The 26,658-nt window shown below is 41.4% G+C and overlaps 1 protein-coding gene across 2 annotated transcripts in view; it reads left to right on the top strand.

The window, feature by feature from the left end:
• kctd12b (potassium channel tetramerisation domain containing 12b) overlaps positions 1 to 25,449 on the top strand; it is a 31,616-nt gene extending 6,167 nt beyond the window's left edge. Inside the window, exons 2-4 of one of the 2 annotated variants that reach the window (XM_032527936.1) lie at positions 6,305 to 6,446; positions 16,816 to 16,826; positions 25,403 to 25,449. In XM_032527936.1, the coding sequence (XP_032383827.1) occupies positions 6,305 to 6,446; positions 16,816 to 16,826; positions 25,403 to 25,434 (185 nt within the window). In that variant the 3' untranslated portion in view covers positions 25,435 to 25,449. Of the gene's footprint in view, positions 1 to 6,304; positions 7,372 to 16,815; positions 16,827 to 25,402 lie in introns of those variants that run through there. The other variant, XM_032527935.1, reaches the window with a different exon arrangement.
• Positions 25,450 to 26,658: the final 1,209 nt, after the last annotated feature.

The raw sequence follows: 26,658 nt of genomic DNA on the forward strand, positions 1-26,658 counted from the left end.
AGTATCGTCGGCCAATAGGAGCGTGTAATAGGGAACTGGAGAGAGCATGCTGCAGCCTGAGGCCTACCGCTGCTTTCTCCATCAAAATGGGACTTGTGTGTGTGTATAAACATTAGCTAAGAGCTTTGCATGCTTTTTATTAATTTGCTTTTGGACATTTAAGCTCCGTGAGCCGGAGACCTGCTGTGCTTGTCTTAAACGACAACGTGGGTCGACCACGCTGCCATGTAAGCCCACATGCGCAGCGTACAGTAGCGCTGGCTCGGGGCATTATTTATCTCATTTTGTGTTGGGTTATTTATAGTGAACCAGGCATGGAGTCAGATGTGTACTGTCACTGCACTCCTCTATCCTCCAGCATGGGTACACATGCTCCGTTGCTGTCCCTCCTTCTAATCGTCTTCACACGTCTCCTGCAGAGAGAAGCTATCACAAAACATATTGGCCCACAAACTCCGTTGTGCAAAGTCAGGGGGTAGCTATACCCAAAGGGGGGAGACAGAGCGGGGAGTTAACAAGGGACTCGATCTAGCCGCTGAAAAGGAGCAGATTAGGTCACTAGTGACGTACAGTACAGTATCTCTATAAATGTCACTCTATCTTTCTTCATATGTTGTCTCTTTATTATTCTCCTTGAGTTCACAGACTTGTCTTTTCCCTTTAAAGTTTAAAGACACATACATAATACCAGACAGACATGACAGAGGAAAGCATGAGGGATGGAAACACAAAGGTACAGTAGGATGGGAATGAGGGAGCGTGAGTTAAAGAGAGTGAGTCAGTGTCAGAAGCAAGTTGGAGGATTTAAAAGAAAAGCAACAAAAAGTCGACATCAAGTGGCAAAGTTCGTCATAGACAGTACCAAAAGACTGTAAATATGTGAAGAAGAGCATGAGGAGTGGGGGAGGCGCAGATTGAAAGGAAAGCAGCTAGAGAAAAAAATGAGAAATGCCTTTGGGCAAAGTGAGGTGGGAGGCTTAAGTCTGATGGAATATATTTTCTTTTGTATGTTTTGTTGCTTTATTCATAAACATTACAGCAAGCTAACATACACTTTCTTCAACAAAACCATTACTTATAATTCAGGATTTTTAAATAGTTTTTATTAGGGAATATAGTTTTATGTTGTTTTTATGGCCTTAAATATTTCCTATGATTTTGTTTTGTGTCAACAACACAACAAAGCATCCCACTTCATGTATTTATTTTTTATTTTATTTTTATTTAACCTTTATTCAACCAGAAAAGTCCCGCTGAGGTTAAAAGGTTAAAAACCTCTCTTTCAAGGGAGTCCTGGCCAAGAGGCAGGCAAAAACACAATCAATTACATTTATAAAGTTATACAACACAGATAATTAAAAACATTTACAATGTAAAACAGGTCATTTCAGGTTCTCTCTATCAGGATTTAAAAGCAGTTAACGTTTATTTGAACGTGTAATAATGTTGTAACAAGTACACTGTACATCAATGGGGTGAAAACAATGTGAACGGGTTGTGAGCAGTTACTATGTATCTGCTGATCGAAGGGATTTTGCCTTAAGCAGTGAGTTGTAAATGTGTCTGTCAGCGCTGTTGTTGTTAGGACGGGATTCACCTCGGCCATCTGGAGATTTGGGCTCTAATCTGCCCCTCTAATTATCAGTAATCTTGACAGGCAGGTTTGTCCTTGCTGCTGCAGTCCTAGACAGGGATAGACCCTGGCTGAGACTGAAGCAGGTGGCAGGGGGGCTGCAGGGGGCTGAGGGGTGCCAGAATGGGCTTTAGGGTGCTTAGGAAGGGTGGTTATGGGCTGTGGGTGCCTGACAGCATCTCAGGGTGTTTAAAGCAAGGGAAATTAAAGAGGAGGCACGTGGAGCAGGCGAACCAGCAGGACACTTTTTGCAAGTCTGCAAAAATAAAAATCATATAATAGACTTTTCCACCCCCAAAAGAATTGAAAAACCTTATCAGCTAGTTAGTTATTGATGACTTGGTTTCTTCCTTCTCTTCCCCCCCTTTCTGTCCTCAACCCTCCACTCCATTTGTTTGCTTTTCTTACTTAGCAGTAGCTCCCCAATCTCCAGCTGTATATGTCACGCATTTCCTGTACATTATGTAGATTGACAGATTTGTAATTGCTCAGAGACTTGTGAGTGCACTCCAGTGATCTTGATATGGACGACTGAGCTTATGCTAACACATAAAAAGTTAAGTTAGAATGCAGAATATATTGGTACCATGTCTGATTACGCCTCTTTATATATTTGCTCTGATGGCAATCAGAGAGAAAAGACAATGAATGAGAAAACAGTAGGTGGTGAGGCCCACTCTGTCATTAGGCGCCATACTGATGATCACTTCACAACACAGATGTTGGATATCTGAGCTGAATACTAGGTCATTAGATTTAAAACATGCTGTAATTGCCAAAACTATGTAGCGTGAGCTCCCTTTAGAACAGCAGGAGAGAGCCATATGTACAACTTCACACTCTGGATAAATGGCTTCTCTCAGTCTGAGAGACATTACTATGCATTTGTATAGCTCTGGCTCCATCATTTCATTGTGGCGTTACCATGGAGATGATGCTGTTCCCTTGTTTGCCACCTGTTTGTGGCCACATTGAATTTTTAAAAGTACCCACAGTCTACATGACCTGATCATATTCAAGGCAACAAAAGCAGCTGATAACTTCATTTTTAAACAGCTTTATGCTACATTGATACATTGCTAGGTATTAGAGTCAAACTAAAATAACACATAAACAGCGTTAAAGCATGGCAATCCCATATAGTTTTGGTTATTACCTTTAGCAATTAAAGACATCTGTCACTGAGGTCCATTTGAGATAACCTATCATGCTGTAAAAGAAATGCTTAAATATTTTGGGAGATAAACATATTTGCTTTCTTTCTGAGAGTTAGATGAGTAGATGAATACCTCACTCATGTCTGTATGGTAAATAAGAAGCTGAAGCCAACAGCTGACTAACGGGGAAACAGTTAGCTACATGGTTCTGGCCTTACGGACACTGGTGCCAGACCCCCAACAGAGACTTATTGGTCTTGAAGAAATAATTTAGTGCATATCTCCCTTGAGGGTTGACCTTTTTTTACCTTGTTTTTTGTAGCTACAAATTAAAAAACAATAAATGATTTGTGAGTTTTAGATGTTACCTTTGAACAGAGCCAGGCTAGGTGTTTCCATCTATTTTCAGTTTTTATACTGAGCTAAACTAACCGCTGGTGTTAGCTTCATATTCACTGACTTGAGCATGGTATCAATCATATATCCTAAAAAGGTCAAACTATTCCTTAAAGTTTATATTGTATTTAACACGCCATCCTAACTAGCTTCTTTTTGGAAAGTGACAGCTATTGCTTAACATTAGTACTGGTTTCCTCTAGACAGTACTTTTCTCACATTATTTCAACTGCCAAGTCACTGACAACTCCTGAACGCTCGGTGTCATGTTGGACCTTAGCTCGGCGTTAGCTGTCTCCCTTTCATGGGTCTAGTTGTGGGGATAGCATATTGAGTAAGATCTAACTCTTGTTTTGTCTTGTAAAATGTTTAATTCAGCACCTTCTCATGCTTTCATTTAGTCAGGTTGTAAGAATAAATAATGTGCGACAGAGAGGTGCCAAACCTTGGCAACAGTGACACATTAGAGTTGCTAATAGAGGTAATGATGGCAGCGAAGGGATGTGTCACAATGAACAGATGGGATAGACGTGAGAGAGAGAGAGAGAGAGAGAGAGAGAGAGAGAGAGAGAGAGAGAGAGAGGACAGTGAGATAGAGGAGAGGATGTGTGAGAAAGTGGTTTGGCTTTTTGCATATATCCCTGGAGAAGTGGCTCGGGGGAAAGGGTTGAGTGCTCTCTTTTGCTGTTCTCCTCCATAAGGCTTAGTGGTGGGGGAAAGCATGGAGCCCATCCCCCATTGGATTATTCCTTCAACACTGCTAAGCCCCCATACTCCCACGTCCAGGCAGCCTTCAAACACATGTATTCATTATGAGAGACACTGAATGCACCCAACACACAAACACAAACAGTGGTGAATATGTGTCTACCAGCTCCTCCTTCCCTTGCATCTTCTTTCTTTCTCTCTTTCTCTCTGTCTTTCTTTCTCTCCGTCTTTATCTGTCCTTCTTTCAAATGCCAGTACATGCCTAGAATTTAACAGCACACACACATCTGGCCGCGTACACCCATGTATGCGAAACACCCACACCTACACATACAGTACTCACACACATGCTTACGCATGCTTGCACAAACACACAAGACAACACTCATGTCCTCTCAAACACAGGCTTGTGCACTTTCTGTCAAAAATATGTGAACACACACACACACACTTGTATTCAGGTATTCAGAAAGCCAAGGCAGTGGGAGAATATTCTGTGCCGCCTCCGTTTGACACAAGCAGCTTTTCCTGTTATATAAGGTGGGTTACTGTGACGAAGAGCCCCGTGTAAGGAAAGAGTGCAGGGCCTTGTGTGTCTTCATATGTCTGTACACGTGTGTGTGTATGTGTGTGTGTGTATCTGTTGTGTGTTATATTGTACCTGTATATCTCTGCATAAGCATGCATGTAAGAGGCTGTGGGAGAGATCATCCGATTATCTTTGTAGCAGCATGTGCTGCATGTGGCTGCTTCACAATGAGAGTGAGCATATGTGACACTGCATGAGCAGTATGCACGTAGGACTGTCATTACAGTAACTTTGTGTGAGACCATGTCCAAACTCATGTGGATAGATTCAAAAATGTTTATGTGTTGAAGTTTTTTCCGTCCACCGAGCATTTTCCAATTGTTTTCTGAATGTTTAGTGGCCACATTGAAATACCACAACAACAACAACAAAGGGCTCAGATCTCATCTGTTCGACCTTTCCAGCCATAAAGCTTTTCACTGTTTCCTCCAGAGGCTTTTTGAAGTGCTGTTTGTTCTATACAGAGCAGGAGTGAAGACCAGAGGAAGTGAAAATTCTTCAATATAACAAATTACATGACAAGACAGCATGAGAATACTCAGATGTACCATACGTTACAGTACCATTTTGGATTGACTTTGTTTTCCCAATCCACCCTATAAAACAATAGAAGCAATTTTGAATTGTGGTGTGTTCTGTGTTCAAAAACCCAGGATTAGTGCAAATCTGACGGCCAAAAATAGACAAAAGACGCATTTTAAAATGTGTTCGCTTTAGTGTGGACCCGGGCTAGATTTGCTGTGACTTCTCAGCCAATCTGAGGCTGTGTACCATCATGTAGACAATTGAAAATGGATGACGGGTTTTCAAATACTAAGAGGTGCAGAATGTGCCTGTACCACTTGAACTATTCTGAGAAGTCGCACCACAGCAACCTCCCGTGTCCTCACACAGAGATGAGATGAAAAATCAACACACCGTGAAAAATGGCTTGTCACGCCTCAGTTAGGAGGTGTCACGCCATCCGTTCAGTTACAGTATTCCTTCTAGAATAATGTACATACAAGCAAAGGTAAAAGGGAATTCTGAAATTAAATGAAACTGTCTTCCACTCTCCTTATCTCTCCTTTCCTTCCCTGTCCCGCTGAGCTCCTTTCGCTGCTAATTTCTATTTCCATAATGCTCCTACACGCTCTTGTGCCAGCATGTGTTTACTTTTGTACTCTTGGAGACAAAAACTGTAAAGCTCAAAGCTGAGGTGCTTGTTTATGTGCCAGCCACACACTACTGACACACTTTGATAAGGCAAACAAAAAAAGTGAAATGTAATCAAATGTCTGTGCAAAGCTCCCCTTGTCAGGGGGCGGCAGAAACTACGCACTATAGCTCTAAGACCTTAAATCAAACACACCAAACACCTAAGTATGAATATTGTATTTATTGTCTCAATCATCTTTTTTGAATGAAATTATTTAACAGTTTGGAAAATCCTTATTGGCTATCATCCCAAGGGTCAGATGAGACGATTGATATCCCTCTAATGTCTGTACGGTAAATATAAAGGCAGCCGGTTGCATGGCAGACTCACAGTGATGTCAACTCTGCAGGAAGTTACTGTGACATTCTGAACTTTGTACAGAGCCAATGCTTGCCTGTTTCTCCCTCCTTTCAGTCTTTATGCTAAGCTAAGCTAATCACATGCTGGCTCTAACTTCATATTTGCTGTGCAAAGTGATATTGATCTTCCCATTCAAATCACATCAAGAAAAAGAATTAGTTTCTCAAAATTACAAACTAATACTTTAAGTAATTGTAACTTTGCATAAACTGCAAATAAAAAAGAGAAAAAGTTTAATCTGTAATTCTTTCTCCTTGCTGTAGGTGGTTCATCAGTGATTTCCAAGGCAACGACCTCTGACCCCCGAGCACTCACTGAAGTAGTGACCTCTTACCCTGAGTCCAGCAGCACTGGCCCAGAAACTAGCAGCATCAAAACACTGGGCATACAAAAACCGGTGCCCCTTTCTTCTCTAACACCTCCTCTTCCTCCTCCACCTCCCCTTGCTACAAACAGCCCCAACCTCCCAAATCTGTCACCTTCAGTCCTGCCACCACCTCTGCCATCCTCCAAACCTTTTTCTACCTCCAGTCCTTCTTCTCCCCCCTCACCACCCCCTCAGGCTAACAGCCCCCAGCGTCCGGCCGCCCTCAACCTAAAGACGCTGCCACGGCCCACCATCAGGGAGAACGGTAGACCCTCGCTGGGGTTGGATGAGGAAGAGGAGGAGAAGAAGATGCTGGAGGAGGATCTGAAGAAATGCATTGACGACTTTAAAAAGATCCGCTTGCCCACAGAGTTTCCGGATCGCAAGAGGCACTGGCAAAGTGATTTGCTTAAGAAGTACAATGCATAGAGCTTTTTGATGCAGCGCCATGGTGAAAAAACTTAACAAGGATTTCATGACAATGTAGTGAAGAGTGGACTCCAGATTCATATTTACGTGGCTTTGAGTCAGCTAGTTTACTCAAACCTCTGATGTAGCAGCTTTTGCATGTCAATGGAACTAAATGATTTGATAAAGTGTAGTGCTTAGGCTGAGTTTGTCTAGCAATCACACATACATGATTAAAACATTGAGATTTGTCTTTTTCCATAACAGAAAACAACATCCCTAAAGAGATTGTTAGTGACACATATTTGTTCCACACAGCTATTTGGGGACATTTTTTTTACTCAGTCAAAGGATAATATATGTAATGTCCTTAATTAGAGAGTTCTGCCATGCTCTCTGTACTGTGTTCACTGAAAAAGCAACTGGAAATGTAAGCTATGTGTGAAGGTTAGGCATTTAACCTTGCTGATGCAAAATAAAAGAAAGACGTGAAATCTCTGGTGCCAATCATCTAAAAAATCTCACCTCATCAATATTAAACCATACGACTTCAAAGCCTTTCTTCTTCTCTCTGTCTGAGATTCAAAAGCCCTGCAGTTTGGTTAATTTTGTGATTGCATTATCTTCAGGCCAGCAATGGGAAAAATTCAGAGCGAGAGAATGTGGTGTACCGGGAAGCGGAGTGGGTAATTACAGACGGCCAGCATGTGGAATAATAATGACAATTATGACTACATGAACCAGCATATAGTGCCATTTGTTCCTCTATCTGCGCTGCATAAAATGTGCATCCAGCTTCACTAATGAATTACAAAGTGTGGTTGTATGTCAGGATCTCTAGTTCTCATTATGCAATATATGGGATAAGTCACAAAAGAAGCATTACTTTATCTTTTCAGTCACCCTGTGAACTAATTCTTAACATATGCACGCACCTAAAGCAAAAGTTTAAGATTTAAAAAAATCTTAGCAAGAGTTAGAAGCAAAACTCGCCACACATGTCTGTGGGTTAGGTACAGAGCTGCATTAAGTTAGCTCAGCATAGCATAGTCCTCCAAACCATAAGACAATATTAGTAATTTAGTCCAACTCTCTAACCAGAGAACGTAATGTTGGCAGTTTTTAAAACGTTATTAATGTTGTGAAAGTGAAACGGTCATAGTTTAGTTAGGTTTAGGCACCAAAATTACTCAGATGAGTTCAGGAAAATATAGTGTTTTTAGAACCCATTTGATAATATCAAAAAGTTACACACTAAAGCTTTAAGTTTCAAGACTGAGAATATGGCGTAGACCCTCAACCCCATCAGTTTACAAAAATAGTGCTGATAGATTGAATGCAGCCTTGAAGATGTTTTATTTTCTCATGTTGTCTGTTTGGTCATTTTACTTTTTTCAGTCTGTCTCATTTAACCTGAGCAGAACCAAAGTCCAACCTACTGCTCTGCCTTTGGTCATAATGACCCCTGTAGGCGTCTCAGAGCTTTCTATCAGCACCATGTCTCCAGCCTGATGCAGTTCAGCTCTGCGTCACCCCCAGTTAATATTGAGGTTAAGACATTAATCCCTAAATGTTATGAGAGGGAAGTTTTATCTTGTTAAAATAGAAAGGATTTATCAGACACACTGGTAACTGCTGAGGAGCAATAGACATACCCTCTTGCTCCGAGAAGAAGATTAACAACAGATCAGGGTTTGTCACTGTCCTTAGAGTCTCTAAACAGCAGGCTATTCCTCTCACAAACTACCCGATAGTGACAATTTATACTATCCAGTCAGTATTTGCTGAAACATTTCACACCGTCATCAACACTGCTGTCTCCAACTGGCTGATGATTGCTGAGAAATCCATAGAAAAGATTCTACTTTGCAGCTCATTAGAGAGTATTGCCTCATCAGCTCCTTTTCTTGTATTTCTCATCGTTCACTGTTGGCTTGGACGGTGACAGCATGCTGGCCGGGTTCCCAGGCTCAGACAAGTGTCGTCAGAGTGCGCCTGAGTCAGGATGCATGCAGGGGATAAAAACAACAAGTCTTCCCAAGTTAAAATTCCTGTTGACTGTGGCAGAAGTTGCACAGTCTGCTGTGTTGGAGTCCTGTTAGACAAAACAGATATCCCTGTCCAAAACCAGTCCTTGATGGGCATTTGGGCTGCTCCATAGGAATCCATTCACTTCTCAATTCTCTTTTACGTTTTATATTTTTTCAGTACAGTATGACACTCTGAAGCTGGCCTTTTGACTTATTATGGATGCACTGTGAAGGTTTGATCTCTGTAGTTGATAGGCTCAGCCGTTCAACAAAGGGAATACTTCTACTTTGAAATGAAGCGGTAAAGCAGTCTAGTGGGAACAAGACTGACAGAAAATCTTCTTTTAAAGCATGAGAGATCAATCTTTCGAATTGTAGCAGTGGTGATGATCACTGGACAGAGGTGGAGGTAACCCCACGGTCTTTCTTTAAAGTCACTTCCTATCATTTTCAATGGATTGGCAGCCAGGACACACTTTATGACATTTAAATCAAGCCCATCCCCTATAAACGACAGTGCTGGGTTCATGGCCAAGACTTTGACTGAATTGTTTTTGGTGGCATCTGATTACATCCATAATTCTTGGGAGAAAAAATGGAAGGCTGACAGCAGTGGTGGAAAGTAACATTTACTATTTACATTTACTCAAGTACTGTACGTAAGAACAATTTTGAGGTACTTGTACTTGAATTGATATTTCTTTTTTCTGCTACTTTATACTAGCCTGGCCCTGCCATCCTACGTACTTCTACCCAATTTTCATTTTCCTTCAGTCCTACGTCTGGGTTCGTGGTACATTGGCAGGTTTTTTCCAGTCAAATCTTTTCCGGTCCAATCAGCGAACAGAGGGAGTGGCTGAGAACGATGACGTTGAGGTTGTGCGCTAGTTTGAGTTGTAGTTCCGTAATGGTGGCAGAGAAAAATGAGAGCAAAGCCATTCGGTTCGTTGTGGAAACGCTGCCGTATATCCAGAAGTTAAAGTTAAAGAGTTTTGTTGGTGGCCATGATGTTGTGGTCCTCCTCCCCACGGGTTTCGGGAAAAGTTTGATTTTCCAGCTCGCTCCGTTAGTACGCAAACGCTAGCAATGCTAAGCCGACGTCACAACCAAACGTTAGCGATTGCTTATAGCAGATCCAGAGTGGCTCTTGACAGATTCAATAGTTTTAAACTTTAACAGAGTACCCGCCTTCAAGGAAGTTAACACTTGTCAATGGAGAGTGGCCAGACTCTCTGTACAAATGAAATGTAACAGAGTCTGGTAGGACCAGGCTAATGTACCAAAGTCTGGTAGGACCAGACTAATGTACCAGAGTCTGGTAGGACCAGGCTAATGTACCAGAGTCTGGTAGGACCAGGCTAATGTACCAAAGTCTGGTAGGACCAGGCTAATGTACCAGAGTCTGGTAGGACCAGGCTAATGTACCAAAGTCTGGTAGGACCAGGCTGATGTACCAGAGTCTGGTAGGACCAGGCTAATGTACCAAAGTCTGGTAGGACCAGGCTGATATACCAAAGTCTGGTAGGACCAGGCTAATGTACCAGAGTCTTGTAGGACCAGGCTAACGTACCAAAGTCTGGTAGGACCAGGCTGATGTACCAGAGTCTGGTAGGACCAGGCTAATGTACCAGAGTCTGGTAGGACCAGGCTAATTTACCAAAGTCTGGTTAGGACCAGACTAATGTACCAGAGTCTGGTAGGACCAGGCTAATGTACCAGAGTCCGGTAGGACCAGGCTAATGTACCAGAGTCCGGTAGGACCAGGCTAATGTACCAGAGTCCGGTAGGACCAGGCTAATGTTTCAGAGTCCGGTAGGACCAGGCTAATGTACCAGAGTCCGGTAGGACCAGGCTAACTTTATACTTCTACTCCGCTACATCTCAGAGCTAAATATTGTACTTTTTATTCCACTACATTTATTTGACAACATTAGTTACAAGTTACTTTGCTGATTCAGGTTAGCAATACAAAACATGACAAATGAATAATATACTAACCCGGCAGTATACAGATGTTAAAATCAGCTCCCCCTTTATCAGCTGTAACATCAAAATGATGAACACATGGATCCAATAATAATATGATCACAATACCATTCTAAAATGGGACATTCTGCATAGTAAGTAATTTAGATTTTTTGATCCTAATAATGTTGTAAGTGTTAAATACATGACTTTTACTTGTGTCAGAGTATTACTACATTGGGTCATTTCTACTTAAGTGAAAGATCTTAGTACTTCTTCACCAACTAAATGCAACCTGTCCTTTGTTTCCAGGTAATGCTCTATTGACCACGGTAGCCTTCAGCATGAATAGGATGTCAAAGGAAACCTGCCACAAACATCCTGGGCAGCCTTCCATCTTCCTTCCTCAAATGTATCCATTTTTTGCCTTTTTGCTGACACACAGGGCTCCTTGCATTTGCATGAAAGAGCACCTTGCCGATTTATTTTGAATGGGCAGCAATACATTAGCATCTCATTTCTTCAGGGCATGAGTTATCTTCAGTACTGACGGCCCTCCTGACAATTAAAGCTCAGCTGAAAGTGATCCTTGTAAAATATAGCTCTGCAATGAGGGGCTCGGGATATTTTAGCGTTTCAGCAGTCAGGAAGAGTTTCACACTTAAAGATAAACTTTGTATGAAAGCAGTATGTATGTGCTAATGGGATGTGGCTGTAGGAGAGATAAGAGAAACTAAGGCATAATTATTATTCCTGGAATGGGAGTGCAGAGCGGGCAGTCAAGCTGTCTGACGCGCTCGCAAGTGTAAAAATGTTGTAGCCTCCAGTTTTCTTATTATAAGTGGTTTGGTGTGACAAACTTATTCTTAGTGGTGACTCACTCCTGAGCTGTTATGGGTAGAACACATTGGGAGCAAAGATCACAAATGATTAAAAACTACGTTTACATCAATTTATTTTTCTTTTACTGCAATACTTCAGTCAATGCAACCATTATTATTCTCACACTTTATACAGATTAGAAAGCCATGCTGACACACGCCTGACTTATGTATCAGTATGCACAGTTTTTTTAAATTTGATTTTGTGGATGCGCCTCAAAGGTAATGCAGTGACGTATAGCGTTCCTTTATTATTTAATTAACACATGAAAAACAGTCTGCTTGGAATGATAATTTGCATGTAACATGGATTATCCACAAAAGAAGTTCAACTACCATTTTAAAGGTTCTTAAAACTGTATCTACTTCTTACCTGAATTGAAAAATCCAGAACATCTGAATATGCATATACTGTTCACAGCAAACGTTTAACTACTGGATGTAATATGTTTCCTACCTTGATGAAAGTACATTCGCACCACATGTGCATTGGAGGTTCAAGTTCCCACATTAGAAATTGTTTGGCTGAGAGCAAAACAGCTTTCACTTTACAGCTAGCAAGCCACATAAATCATGTTAAGGTGCTATTTAAATTCATAAAAATAAAAGCAAATCATCAACAATTCCATTTTCATTGTGTGGCTGTAATAAGATGTTTCCAGTAAGTGACTACACATCCTTCCAGATGTTAAATTGATTATGTAAACTCAGGTTATTTTGGGTGCCTGAATACTGTTATTTATGTAAATGCTTCAGCAAAACTATTATCTTAATCCTGTTTTACAGTGTTTGAGTTATGCCTATGAATACAGATGTGAAATGTCTTAGTGTGTATGTGTGTGGCCTCAGGTGTGTGCATGTGCAAGTGCATGGGCAAAAGCTATGACATTGCAACTTACGCTTGCAAAATGTGCAATTCATTTTACATATTAGCTGTTAAGCAGAGCGGCTGAAACATGTTTGCGCATGAATGTTCTTTAAACAAATGTATGCTATTTAATGGAGAGCGTGCTGGCTCTCCCTGGAGGCCGTCCACGCAATCAGCAGGAGACACATGCTCTGGAGAGAGAGGGAGTGTGGAGGAGAGGAGAGGAGGGCCAGGGAGAATGTGTCCAACTCTGTTCACAGCTTTTCCATTTCCATCATTAAAACCCGGGGCCTAATCCTGCAGCTACTTTAATCTCCTAATTCTCCATCCTATTCTCTCTACATACACACCTATTCGATTTTCTCTCTCGCTCCCTCTCTCTCTCTTTCTGTCTGTCTGTCTCTCTCTCTTTCTCACTGACTTAAAATCTTGTGTTTCCATAGATTCAGAGTGAAAGCTTTCAGAGCCCCTCCACCACTCACACACACACACACACACACACACACACACACACACACACACACACACAACACAACACACACACACACACACACACACACACACACACACACACACTTGCTTTGAAATCCTTTTCACATATAAGAGGTTTCCATGCTCATTTCTGCCATTTCCGTGAGCCTTGTTTAAGAGGATATACAGCAGCATCATGGGTAGTCCTGCATAATGGCAGGGAAGCAGGCATGTGGAGATGAGCAGTAGCGTGAAGTAGATGGAAACATTAGACGTCTTGATTACCAAGCATCACATAAAAGAGTGTAGATGGTGCGGCAGATGGCCTGATAGTCCAATCTGTGAGCCAAGTGCCTGGCCTGCCACATTTCTCTGTGGAAAATATGACATGGCCTATCTGAATGCACATTGCCTCGTTGCTGTTTTGCGTAGACTGCTGCATAATTGGAACAGCCTCCCTTTCTCTACATGGGAATTAGTACACACCAAATATAGACTCAAATATCAAACAGGCTAAGCCTCCTGCAGGAGAATATATTTATATATCAATGGTATAACCACGCAGATAAAATGTAATAATCCTCACAGCTGATCATTTGAATTGATTCAAATTCAGCCACGTCATTTCGACAGTCCCAAGTTTTCTTGCTCCACATCACTTTATATTAGTCTCCGCCTTTTGCAGATAGTTGCAGTTTTATTCTTACCAATGGGTGCCCTGCTGACATGTCACCCTGCAGGCCATCTGCTGTCAATATGGAGCAGAGTGGTGCAGAGAATGCAGCTTGACGTGAATTTAATCTTCAGGCATCAGAGCTGTCTGGTTTGTGCTGTCCTCTGACTGGTCCTGTCTCTCTGTGTTTAATGAACCAAGAGATGGTAATTCAGTGGATTCGTGGTGAGATGTAGAGATTTCACAGCACTGAGTGAGCACAAATGAGGAAAAGCATCCTGCTACTACAGCTCTCCATGGTGTTTTAAAGTATTACAAAATATACAGTATATTTGACAGTGGGAGACAGAAGCACTGAAGTTGTTGTGAGCAACAGAAATTCTGCTGATGATAATGATGTAGATGATGCACAAAGGCATTTGTAGAAAATGTCTGTAAAAATAAGATGCATAGAATTCCCGTACTGGGTCAATGTGAAAAAAATAATAATAATGGGGACTGTTAGAGCACTTAGAATGTGATCTGACCCTTGGGCTTGACCACTTTTAAGTTGTTAATTGTGCCTAAAACACCTTAATAGCTCAGAGGTGAGGAGATAGCACAGTACTAACAGTAGAAAAGACTGTTGACATCCAGTGAGAAAGCTGCCTTTCAAACACCAACTAGCCCTTAATCCTATTTCACCTTCAATGGCATTAAAACCATCCCTGCAGGTCTCTCATTAGCTGCAGTCTTATCTGTACCTCAGCAACAATGTAAATAATCTGGTTTCATAAGTGCATAATTAGTAGATTATTCTTATGCAGTTTCACTTGCCTGAAAGCGATACGTAAAATAACACATACCGCCAACTGAAGGAAAAATGAAGACTTTGAAAAATTACATTTCAATGAGTTTGTTGAAAACCAAATTCTCATTATGGGTTTTTTATTGCAGCTTCATATGACCTTCTGGTCTTCGCCATGTGTAACAAACATCAAACACTGTGCTGTCACTTGTAAGCATACTGTAGGATCCCACGTGAATTCATAATTAATTAATTTCATCATTAACTACTCATTCCCATGCTATGAGACATTTCTTGCTCAAAAAAACCAAAACAAAAGAGAGAAGCATTAAAATATGGAACACTGTTACCCATTGTTATTGTTCAAAAGTGAACATTGAGCCCAAAAGCAGAATTCATGCATTCTTCATGTGGCCTTGGACAGCTCAGCCCAAATATTTTGGAGACAAACGACTGAAAAAGGGAGAGATAGAAAACATTGCTGCAGTAGTTTCAGAGAATACGGACCACATTGTCTGAAAGTGTCCCCAGTGTCTAACGACATTATTAAAACTACATTTTCTATGTTATTTTCTACCAGGAGGTATTGCAGGTCCAAATGTGATTTTTTACTTATTTAGCACAGCGTAGATTTTTAGCCTCTGAGGGGCATGAGGATGAGATAAAATAAAAACTCAGAATTGCAAATGTTCAACATTCAGGGACTCAGGCAGCAGACACACAATAATAAATAACAAACAGCAATACCAATAGGGTCAGGGAGTCTTTGGATACTGGGCTCCAAAAGCTGCAAAGCGGCATTGTTTCTGGCTTAGGAGGAGTTGTGGTGCACTTGGAGCAGACAGTAGTTTCCTCGGCCCTACACTCCCACTGTGTCAGCCGCAGCAGTCACTGCACTCTCCTGGCATTGTGTACTGCTGAGGAGGCTCCTTAACGCATCAGGGCTGTACATCATCATCAGTCCCTGCGTACTGTGTGTGTGTGTGTGTGTGTGTGTGTGTATGCGTCTGTATGTGTGTCTTGTCTGCAAGACTCTCTCGAGACCCCACAAACTCCTGAGTAACAAACAAACACTGCAACAACAACAGAACCCGCTGTTCCCAAATAAACCTGGATCGTTGTTGGCTTCCTTTCTCTCTGCATCCAAATGGGCTGTATGCAGCAACTGAGCAATTCTGCTCAGTTGCTGGCAAACTGCCAGTCACACACAGCATTACACTACACCACAAGCTCACGCCTAAACACATGTCCTGGAAAACCTAAAACTAAAGCCATTCACAAAATAGACTTTACTTAGTGGTTTGTTACATTTATATATATAGTTTAGCATTAACAAAAAAGGAGAGGAGCTAAATATTGGACTAACCTTCATCTGAAGTCCCGAAACATGCCTCTAAATCAATGCTAATGTGTCTTTGTGTCTGCTGACTGTGTAAATAGACTGTAGATGTATCTATTTGCTGAGGCATTTACCAGGTACGGACAATCAAATAGAAAATGCTATTGTGTTATTTAATTTTCAGTTCAATTTTATTTTTGGTTTCTAATCCTAACAGAAGTCATCTCAGAACACTTAACAGATAGAGTAGGTCTCGATCACACTCTATAATTTAAACAGACCCAACAATTCCCCCTAGAGCGTGCATTTGGGGTGACAGTGGGGAGGAAACCTCGAACAGAACCTGGCTCTAAGTGGGCGGCCATCTTCCTCGACTGGTACAATGGAATGAAATGATGAACGGTGGCAATTCTAATAACAGTAAATACAATAGAACTATGACTACTAATGGTAACAATAAAAGTGAGTGTTGGGACAATCCAGGGCCCACTACAGTCCAGGGAAATCTGCAAGGTCAGAAAGCACAAGGACACCAGAGAAGAGGCTAAGTAGTAAAATGCAATAATGGGATAAGAATGCAATGCGAGAAAGAGGAGGTCAGTGTGTCGTGTAGGATTCAGTGTTTAAGGAGCTCGAACCATAGGAACTAAAAAGTTATGATATCTTGACCTCTGCTACTTCAATTCTAACCATTCTTTCTGAAGGTCTCTTTTGAGACACTTATCTTTTAGTGCTATGGTAGGTTGCTGGAACACCTCTTTTAGTAATTGTAATTCTTCCTCTGAGAGTTGTTATGAATGTGCATAGTTACCAGTGTAGGCAAAATAAATGAGATTGACAGGATTTTAGAGCGCCTCAGTTTTGCTTGTGAATGTCTTTTTTTAATTCCAGCAGCCTCTCTAAGGTGGCCTCTCATCTTATTAAGGTGCCTAAGGAATAATTACCTCTAAATTAATTGGAAGGGAAGAACAATGCACTTCAGAGCGGACTGCTCTTGTGTCATCCATTATGTATGGGCCCTGTGACGGCTTTGAAGTGATCATCACACTGCTGTATTCTTCTCCCAGTGTTTTGTAAAGTCTCTATTATGGCCTGTAGCTGTGTCGCTGTCTCCAGCACATCAAGGTGAGCAGAGAGAGCCTGCAGCCACGGCTGTTACAATGTGCAGACTAAATTCAATTAAAAATACACTCCTAACAGAACACGTTGGAGTTATTGAGATTTAATCAGTCTGTTGCACTGGAACAATTCAGCAGAATGTAACCAATTAATGGAAGGCAGAATTAATGGATTAGTGGAGGCCTGAAAGAGCAAAATGCTAATTCTTGCCTTTTGCCCCCCACATTTTCCCAGGATTGCATTTAGAGCTTTTGTATTGTTGTAAACATTTAAATGGGAAAGCATTTGATATTTAGCTTTCAACCTTTTAGCCCGCATTCAGGCAAACGCTTTTGCACAAAAATCTTAAGTATACACAAGATACTGAGTAAAACAACAATCTACACTTGAGCGTTCATACCGGGTTATGGTAATAATTCAACAACCTGGTTCTTTTTGTGAAAAAAAAGAAAGAAACAAAGCCTTTTTTCCATGCGTTTTTTGTAGACATTGTGTGCAAAGCGGGCACTGCCCCAGGTCCCAGACTTTAGGAGGCTCCAAAAATTCTGTTCTTTCCATTTTTTTGGTTTTTAGAGGGCCCATGAAGCTCCGTAATCCATCCCTTATCTAAAGTCATTTTTTGTTTTACTACTGTTGACAGGCATGTCCCAAACAAATTGGGATGCTGGAACTTTTACAAAAGAAGTGTTTTTAAAAGACCTGATTTATTTGTTGCTGAGTAGGAAAAATACTTGCACAGTCAGTATTTCTAATGCAGATGCATCAAAGACTAGATATTGAGCTTTTGCCTGAGCCATCACCCCCCTGTCCTATGTCATTTCACTTTGAGCAGCTCCTCTCTACAGTTTCTATTTGACATTACGTTGTAGTAAAATAGTGTCCAAAATTTGTTTGTGCATGTTCACATTTTTTATCCTTTCTTTCTTTCTTTGTCCTTCCAGTGTCAACTAAAATACATGCTTAAATTACAGTCTGGTTTGGTACACGCAATAAACACTGCTGCAACACAGGACGTCTCTGGTCTGAGCCTGTGCAGTGAGTTGCAGCATGTCGCCTCATATTTCCCAAGACAAAGTCTTCTACACGGTAATCCCAGATTTCGTCATAATTAAACTTTTTAGTGGTCACTGCTTATTCTTTCATGTTTTGTTAAAAAACATGTGTACTACCAATATACTACCTATAATCAGCTTAAGTATGTGCACTTAAGTATGCAGCTTAAGTGCACAGATCATATTAAGCAGAGATAACTTAGGATGGTAAGTCATTGGCGGGGTCATTCGAACTGTGCTGAAGCGTTGCAAAGGCTCGTAGGAAAGAAAACTATGAACAGTTTCTGTCTTAGTAAGGTGTGTTTTGACAATGTTCTATTAATGTTTTGGGTGTGCGTTTATGGTATCTGGGATTTAGTTTTGTGTGGATGATTTAGAGTTTCTCTACATTTATTGTTGCACCGTGACCGAGCCTCGGGTGATGACTGATAAGGTGACATTCAAGCTATGCTTAAAATGGATTCTACTCTCTATTTGAAGTTCTGCCTGCAGTACCAGACACTGGGAAACTGTGATGTTCTATGTGTATTGTTAGTCAATCTATTGCAGTGGAACCAGGGTACTGATCATGTTGTTCTTGAAATGATGCTGTTTTAAAGAAAAATAAGCTAATTTGGCAATGGCTTGAATGTAAAGGACATTTATGAATATGTAAAAGTGACGCACTAAAGCCTTAACTTAATGTGCTTATTTTGAAAGTGTGACTCCAGAAAAAAAGATTTTCATTATCTATAAATTTACTAATGATTTTTGGTTATGATTACTAATGTAAACTTGATTTTCTATTGTATCAACTTACCGCTCTGTCTTAAGACAACTCAACATGTTATGTTTCACCTTGTGTAAAAACTTAGACGGTGTAAGGCAACGGGTTTCCATGTTAATTTTCAGTAAAGTCAACTAACTTGAGATAACAGTGTACAGAGGACACAAGACTTCCTGAACCTGTTTATTATCTCAGTGAATGCGACCTTGATCTCTCGATCCTTATCTTGAGTCATTCAACATTTCAAAAGGCCCATTGAATCATGTCAGTCATTTCAATATCATGGTGCTCCTGCAGTTTTATTTGAGTTTTAGGGCAAGCCTGGATAATTGGATTTTCTAACCTCAGACTGTTGGCACTGCCAGAACGGTTTGGGGAAATTAAAATCTTCCCTGTGCTGTGAATCAATATGAAACAATCCCCCTCACTCTTAAAATGTGCTAGACATGCATAGAAAAGCAATTAACCCAATGCAAGAATTGATTTGGTCCACTTCAGCTTATCTGTTTTGGCGTGGCCAGGCTTTTACATACCCCTGGGCAGATCAAAAGTTTTTTGTGTTTCAAAACCTGACAACATCCTCGAATTGGCACTGATTTTTATCTTCACCAAGCAATTACCTGCAATGGTAATCAATGCAGGGTTGCTGTCTTTAATAGTCCGTGGAATCTCCTCTTCTGCAGGCTTTGCAAATTACGGTAATTCATCACCGCGCTGCCAGCAATGATAAATCTATTCATACGTACTGTACACACAGACACACACCTTCAAGTTGCTGTTGCGACTACGGTGGCTGCTAACGAGCTCTCTGCATCCTGGTAGAGAGGTTGCTAAACGACCTTGATGCCTGTAGTCTTTAAAGAGGAAGCATTTCATCAAAACGATTTTAGCCAGGAGTTCACATATTATCAACAAGAAAGGAGGACATTCACAAGTTTTGTATCTCACAGCAGCAAATCCACAGACACATACAAACACAAGCTGCCAACTAGTGAAGCATCTTGATGAAGCGGCTGTCCAAGTTTGCAACAATCAAGTTTAAAATCCTAGGGAGGGTGTTATCTAGGATGTGGTTGGGGGATTGAGCAGCAGCCTCAGAGAAACTGATGAACTTCAGGACAAATGCTTCTGCCCCAATGAGCTGCAATGGACACATCTGGCCCTTCTACTTTTTTTTACTCACTCCTTAAATCTTAAGTGCACGTGCACCAGCGAAGAAAATCAATAACAATCACACCTGTCACTCCAGGTGACACCTCCAACACCCGCTAATGTAACATCTCACATCCAGACGTTTTAGACAAACACACAGCCGTCGAGCGTGTGCTCAACAGGAAAAGGTGGAGACAGAGAAAATGAAAACAGGAAAACATCTGTGTGACTCCACGTCTGACAGGTTGGATACATTGTGGCAGGGCTGTTCACATTGGGAACAGGACAGAAGGGTGGGAATGAGACAATTCCTCTTCTGCTGTCACAACATTATCTGAGCTGGGTCAGACATGAACCAGTGATGCTACAATCTTTTTTAATTATTCAAATTAGTGTGACATATTGGATTATATTTAAAAACATACCACGAAGTTTAAGTTCAAACATTTTCTTGCCGGCTGAATTAGTCTTTATAACTGGAATCTAGGGAAAGAAACCTGAGTATGATTGTTAGAGCTCTGTTAACAACGGAAATGTGAGCAACAGCTATAATCTGTGACAAACCTAGTCATTAACTGTGTGATGCTGAGTCTTCTGACGGTAATTACTACAATGTAGGCCTATACTGTGTATTTATTTCTAACAGCAGTAACAGTGGGGGCATCATTATAAACATACTGTATCTCCTATGTCCCCCTAAGAATAAAACCAGAGAACGCATCAAATATATAGCCTATATTACAATATTACAAGATTAATTCAAAGACATTTATCATATCATGATATATTTATCATTCCAGTCCCACTTCTCCACACTACATTAGTTTAACTATACATCTCTCTTTCACCACTATGCAGAGATTCATCATTAATTTCACTTATAAGCTGTGAGTTTGCAAAATGGTGGTTTTGTGTGATTGTTCAGTGTGAGTGGGCCTAAAATCTTCACATTTGATAACTTGCATGCCCTGAGACAGCGGTGACTCCATGATAAAACTGTCTTGTGTGGGTGGATTACATCTGGATTCCTGTCCTCCTCCGTTTAGTTGATTTGGGCTGAGCATGCAGACAGACACTTCTAATTCTGAGCTCTGTTCCACGCAACAGGGAACTCTATCTGAACAATACCCTCTGTGGAATTCGGTAATCCAAGCAGATTGGCAGATAAACACTACCCGGACTAAATCCATGGCTCACGATTGCAACATTTTCTTCGGTTCAAGCCCCAAGGGTGAGGGATCAGCTGTGTTTGTATCAGGAGCCCAATTTGGTTCTTTATGAGGCAGATGATGCTGATAAGAGGCACTAAAGATGCCCACAGGCTGTCTGCCTGTGAAGCTGTAAACTGTAAGCTTCATAGACGTACAGACATAAACGAGGGACTTTTAGTGTCAGAACACCTTTAACTCTCATGTTTGGATACAAAACAAGATTCTTGGCTGGCGCTAATGTGAAAATGACGTCGTTTTGATTAAGTGCATCTACATGAGCAGAATGTACCTTCAGTTCCTAGAAAAAGCAGATTCAAGATCAGATTTAATGAGATTAATGGTGCAGCAACATCAACCCACAGATGGATTAAAAGGAATAATATATAACATTTCTGCATTAAAATGTCTGTACGACTAGCCTTAATTATTGTATTGATTTGTGTACTTACATTGTCCCAAATGTTTCAAACAATGTTCAAACCCGGACAAATCTGTAATTTAATTTGGTCTATTTCATGATCGATCTCCTTTACCCCCTCCAGTTGCTAAACCATAAATCACAATGTTACAGAATTATACTCAGTGACAGTAATCCATCTTTTTTTTCTTCTTTTTTTATTAATTAAATGCCATTTTGCAACAGAGTAATCCAGTTGAGAGCTAATTTATTGACACAATTTTTCAATATTGATCCAGTTTAATATAATGCTATTATGACAAGTGGCTCAAAGCAACAACCAAGCTAAAGCATACAATAACGTTGCAACAACTTGAACACGCTCACAAAGTTATTTCTAGTTTCATTGTTCTGACCACTACTGTTTTGACTCATCTAATGGTAAGTTAGTGAGTTAACGTTATGTTAGCTGTGTTAATGTTACTTGCGGCTATTTCATTACAAAGAAATGACACAACACAAATTAACGTGATGTGAGTAAAACTTTGAACGTGAACATTAACTCGTCCGCATCATGGCTTCTAACTAGTCAGAAGTCATGTCAGACAAAGTTTCATCGACAATGGTGGTAAACCCGCTACTGTTGGGTAGTTTAATCTATAATAATGTGTCATATCTTGTATTATTTCTTTAAACAAAGCAGCATGATGAAAAAATGACTGTACAAGTTCCCTTGCACTTGAGCACAGTACTTGGAGTAAATGTATTGTTTTTTTAGCAATGATAGTGTGTGTTGTAGATAGTGTGCGGACCAGACAATCCCAAGAATACTAATATCTATGCTTAGACATGCAGATTATTATATGGGGATACACAGTCGAGTGCCCGAGGGTAAATCCCTCAGAGCCTGTGTTTACTCCCTATCATAGCTGGAGGATTAGAGAGTCGTGAAGTCACAGTATCACTCTGAACAGGCTGGAAGAGTTAATACTGCCTGTTGACCAGGAGACAAACAGAAGGTGAAAGCAGCTCTTAAATCTAACCACAGGCTGAAGCACCTATCCACTGTTTACAGAGACTCAGAGGGACTGGTTATTGTTTAATTTTGGATTTCCGCTTAGGAGTTCTCCTCCGTCACAAAATGCGTGCCAGCCCATTTTCTACAAAGATAACATTTACTTTGCTGCAGATGGGAACACGCTGCAATAAATTTCCCGTACAGATGGACGGGAAGTATTTGTCCTCATGCCACTCTGCTTTGAGTCGAGAAATCTTGCTGCGTCTATCCCCAGGACAGATGAGAGTTAATGGAACAATTTGTAATCACATCACATCCAACCCATGACAGGTGGCTTTGTGGGACTTTGTTTCAAGCGCTCTGCAGTTCTATCTTTGCTTACGAACACCAGCATGTTTCAGGGCTTTTGCGTGCCAGTGGGGATGTGTTGAGTGCTCAGATAGGAACTGAGAATATGTCAGATCCTGTGCTGGATCAAAGCAGCCATCACTCTCGCTCTGTCAGGGAAGACAAAATGCAGACTGTCACATCTGGCTCGCTGGCTGCTGCTGCTGCTGCTGCTGCTGCTGATGTTTCTGCAAAAGCTCAAACCCGCTCCGACATCTTTATTATTCCACATTATTTCCTTAAAGTGCTTCCCTGCCATGCCACCAGCACCTCGATGTATCTTTCTTTCTTTTAACACAAGCTGCAGGGTGAACACAAATCAGAGATCACAGAACATTAGCGCTTGTAAGCTCCATAGAGAGACAGAAGGTGAGTTGAAAGCAGGATGTCGGTGCCTCGCGTTTGTGAGTGTTTACATATTCAGGGATGTGAATATATATACTGAAATTGCCTTTGCCTTGCCAAACAAAATAAGGCCAGGGGTTGCTTGAGATAGAAAAGAATTGCTTTGGACGGAGTAAAAGCTCCTATATGTAAACACAAGTGCTCTGTTTATTGAATTAAAAGAAAGACAGCATCCTGACAGCTTAGTGTGTGTGTGTGTGTGTGTGTGCGTGCTTGCGTGCGTGTGTTTGTGTTCTCCTGATCTCACTGACGTGGCAGAGTTTCTCCCTTCAGGCCAGGTTAATGTTTCTGTATTCCGTAGATAGAGCATGTGGGCCATGCTCAATGAGCAGGGATTTTTGGGGGCAGTAGAAACACAAAGGAACACTTTGGCAGCAACATGCATTCCTCTACTTCTCAGTTTTTTGCGTAAAATATTTCTACGTACAGCCAGAAAACCAGGGCTTATTTCCTGTGAAAAACAATTTTTAAAAATGTCAGATAATAGGAAGGTGACTGACTGCATCTGTCGCATGTCTGAATAGGAGAATGAAAAGTGTACACAAGTGATTAAAAATACATTAGTGGGAGCAGCCGTCTCCTGACTTTATACTCTGCCAATCCCAGGGGTGTCGGCGGCTGATGCATGAAACAAGCTGCTAGTATTTGTTTTTGTTCGACGCAGGTAGTTTCAGTTCCCACGGGAGGTTTACCGTTAATGATTTAGCCAAGAAGAGCGTAGGTGTTGGGGTGGGTTGGGATTAAAAGAGAAGAGAATAAAAGGAAGAGCAGGAGCCAATCATCAAAGGCTAATTAGTCTTTCAAATTTATGCAAGTGTTCAGGTTTGTAGTCTGGAGAGATTTCATGCAATCTGTGCGATTTCAAGGTAACTCAGGCAGTGACAGCGTTGTGAATTAATGTCAAATTATTGTTGCATCTGACTTCTCGAGACCAGACGATGAATTTTGATGCGTAAAATAGTTCTTGAGGCTTCGGTTTAATTAATTAAAGGAATTCGGGGAAATAAAACTAATTTGCCTTTTTGTCAACATGTTCGATGAGAAGCTTGACACCACTCTCATATCTGTACGTTAAATGCTGTATTATGCTGCTGCTGGAGGCCAGCATTATGTAAGCCTAGCTTACCATAATGACTGGAAATAACACATGTGGTTGTTTCCAAAAGCAAAAAAAAATCTGCTCACAGGCATCTTTAAAGTTCATTGATCAACAAGGTATATCTTGTTTATTTAATACAAAGACTGAACTGTTTTGCGTTTTACTAACTCTTGACAAAACAGCTAATGTGCTAATTGCTAAAATGTGGAACTATTCCTTTTTAACATTCAATAGGTGCTCTTTATTGATGTATTAATGTGTTTGCAACCTTAAACCTGCTCGCACCATGTTTCCAGCCCCTGTTCTGTAAGACTTCCCTGTTGATATTTAATACCCAGTCCTTGTATTACTCCTGGTGTCCATTCATGAATCATTCTCAAACCATAAGCCTTAAACCGGGCCTGTTTTCTCCAGATTGAATCCCTGCAATGCTGGTCACCTTGCCCGCCAGCCATTTGTGCCCTATACCCAATCCTCAGTGGGCTTTATATGCGTGTCAGGGCTGGGATGGAGTGTGCCTGCTTGGAGAAAACCCAGTGGGATAGCAGCGTCCACCCAGCTCCAGGCTTTATAACCTCCATCTGTTTCTTGTGAGCGAATCCCAGCTGTGGCAAAATAACAGTGGTGCATTCGGGATAAGCAGCCACCTGATTTAGAAGTCACAACAATCCCTCCACTGACCCTCTTTCCGCTCTCCGTCGTGCTGAGGCTCCCTGTGCTGCATTTCACGCAGACACAGTCTTAAATGTCTGGACAAATTTTTCCTTTTTTCTTATTTTTTCCTCTGTGTTTGTATCTTCCTATCACTTCCTGCCTCCATCTAGGAATCATGTTTCATCCTCCCTCATCATGCTTCTGTTGCTCTCCTCCATCTCCATCCTCTTCTCTCCAGTCACCTTTAACTCTCTCTCTAATTAGGATGCTGCTCTCCCTGTAGGGCCGAGAGACGCCCGCCCTTGGGGTTAGTCTCCTCTAACCCTCCCTTTATAGATTGTTAAACTTCCTGGGAGCTCATTTGCTTGCACACATGCAAACCCACACACACACATGCACATGCAATGGAGAACTCCTGATCTGCCCCCTTCCAGTTTTCTCCTACTTCTCCTCTCAGTCTTATCAATAATTCAAGCATCACTTATGGTGGCCCAGGCAGGGTGAGGCGGTGGAGCCAGCTCTGGGCTTTGAACAGAAGGTCAGACCTCACCAGGGCGTTAATTAGATACTTCCTGGTGACCCCTAAACAAACATCTCTACACTGGAACGGCTCTCATTACCCTTCTCCTCGCAGCAGGTCCTGAAGACTCTGACATATCCAAACAATAACACCAAACGCTTTCGCCCTGCCTCAACTGTAGCCCCCCGACCCATTATGCTAAACACGCGGATGCACACTCTCATAACCTGACCTCAATCTGTTACCAAGCCCCCTGTATGCAGCAGATATTTCTGTCGCCCACTAATGCCACAGTGTTTATGCTCTTCTTTGTTTTGTCACACCTCTGCGTTCAGACGCGCCAGACTGACCTCTGGTGGGTTGATCTTCTCCTCCCCTCCTCACTACCCACTCACCCTAGTTCGTGTACCAGCACCTCATTACAAGAGTGATAGCTCACTCAAGCTCCCCACCAGGCTGTTCGTGGCAGCCGCCTCCATCCTGATCTGTGGCCATCCATCTCTCTGGCAAAATGGAGAGGAAGGCGGAGGGCGATAAAGTAAAAAGTGGGTGTTATGGCAGACAGATGTATTAAAGGAGAGCAATGCAGTGGCTTTAAAACCAGACAAAGTCTTGTTAAGTCAGTCTTATTGAATGGATAATGGAATGGAGTATTTATGTTTTTTTCTGTAACAAGCTATTTATAGGATGCCTATAATGTTTCCCTTTGGGGCACTGAAACACCATACATTTCACCTCAAATGTAATGCCTGCAAGCTGGAAAGAGTAAAAGTCTGTATTGCAACCTTTCTGTTCTGTCTGCATTGGGTATTTGCTTTAAAATGTGCACCATAAAATTGTCTCCATCGTCATACTGGCCAAACAAGATTCATTTTCTAAAGTTGCTAGCAGCTCTGTGAGGTTGTCCCTAAGCACAACAGTGCTTGGGGATAAATGCTAACATGCTCACAATCACAATGTTGAAATGCTGATAGACAGGTGTGAAAGTCATCAGTTTCATTTACTAGGTTAGCATGCTAACATATGCTTCTTAGCATGAATTGTCAAC

Source organism: Etheostoma spectabile, chromosome 10 (genome assembly GCF_008692095.1).
Source record: "Etheostoma spectabile isolate EspeVRDwgs_2016 chromosome 10, UIUC_Espe_1.0, whole genome shotgun sequence".
Taxonomy (NCBI): Eukaryota; Metazoa; Chordata; class Actinopteri; order Perciformes; family Percidae; genus Etheostoma; species Etheostoma spectabile.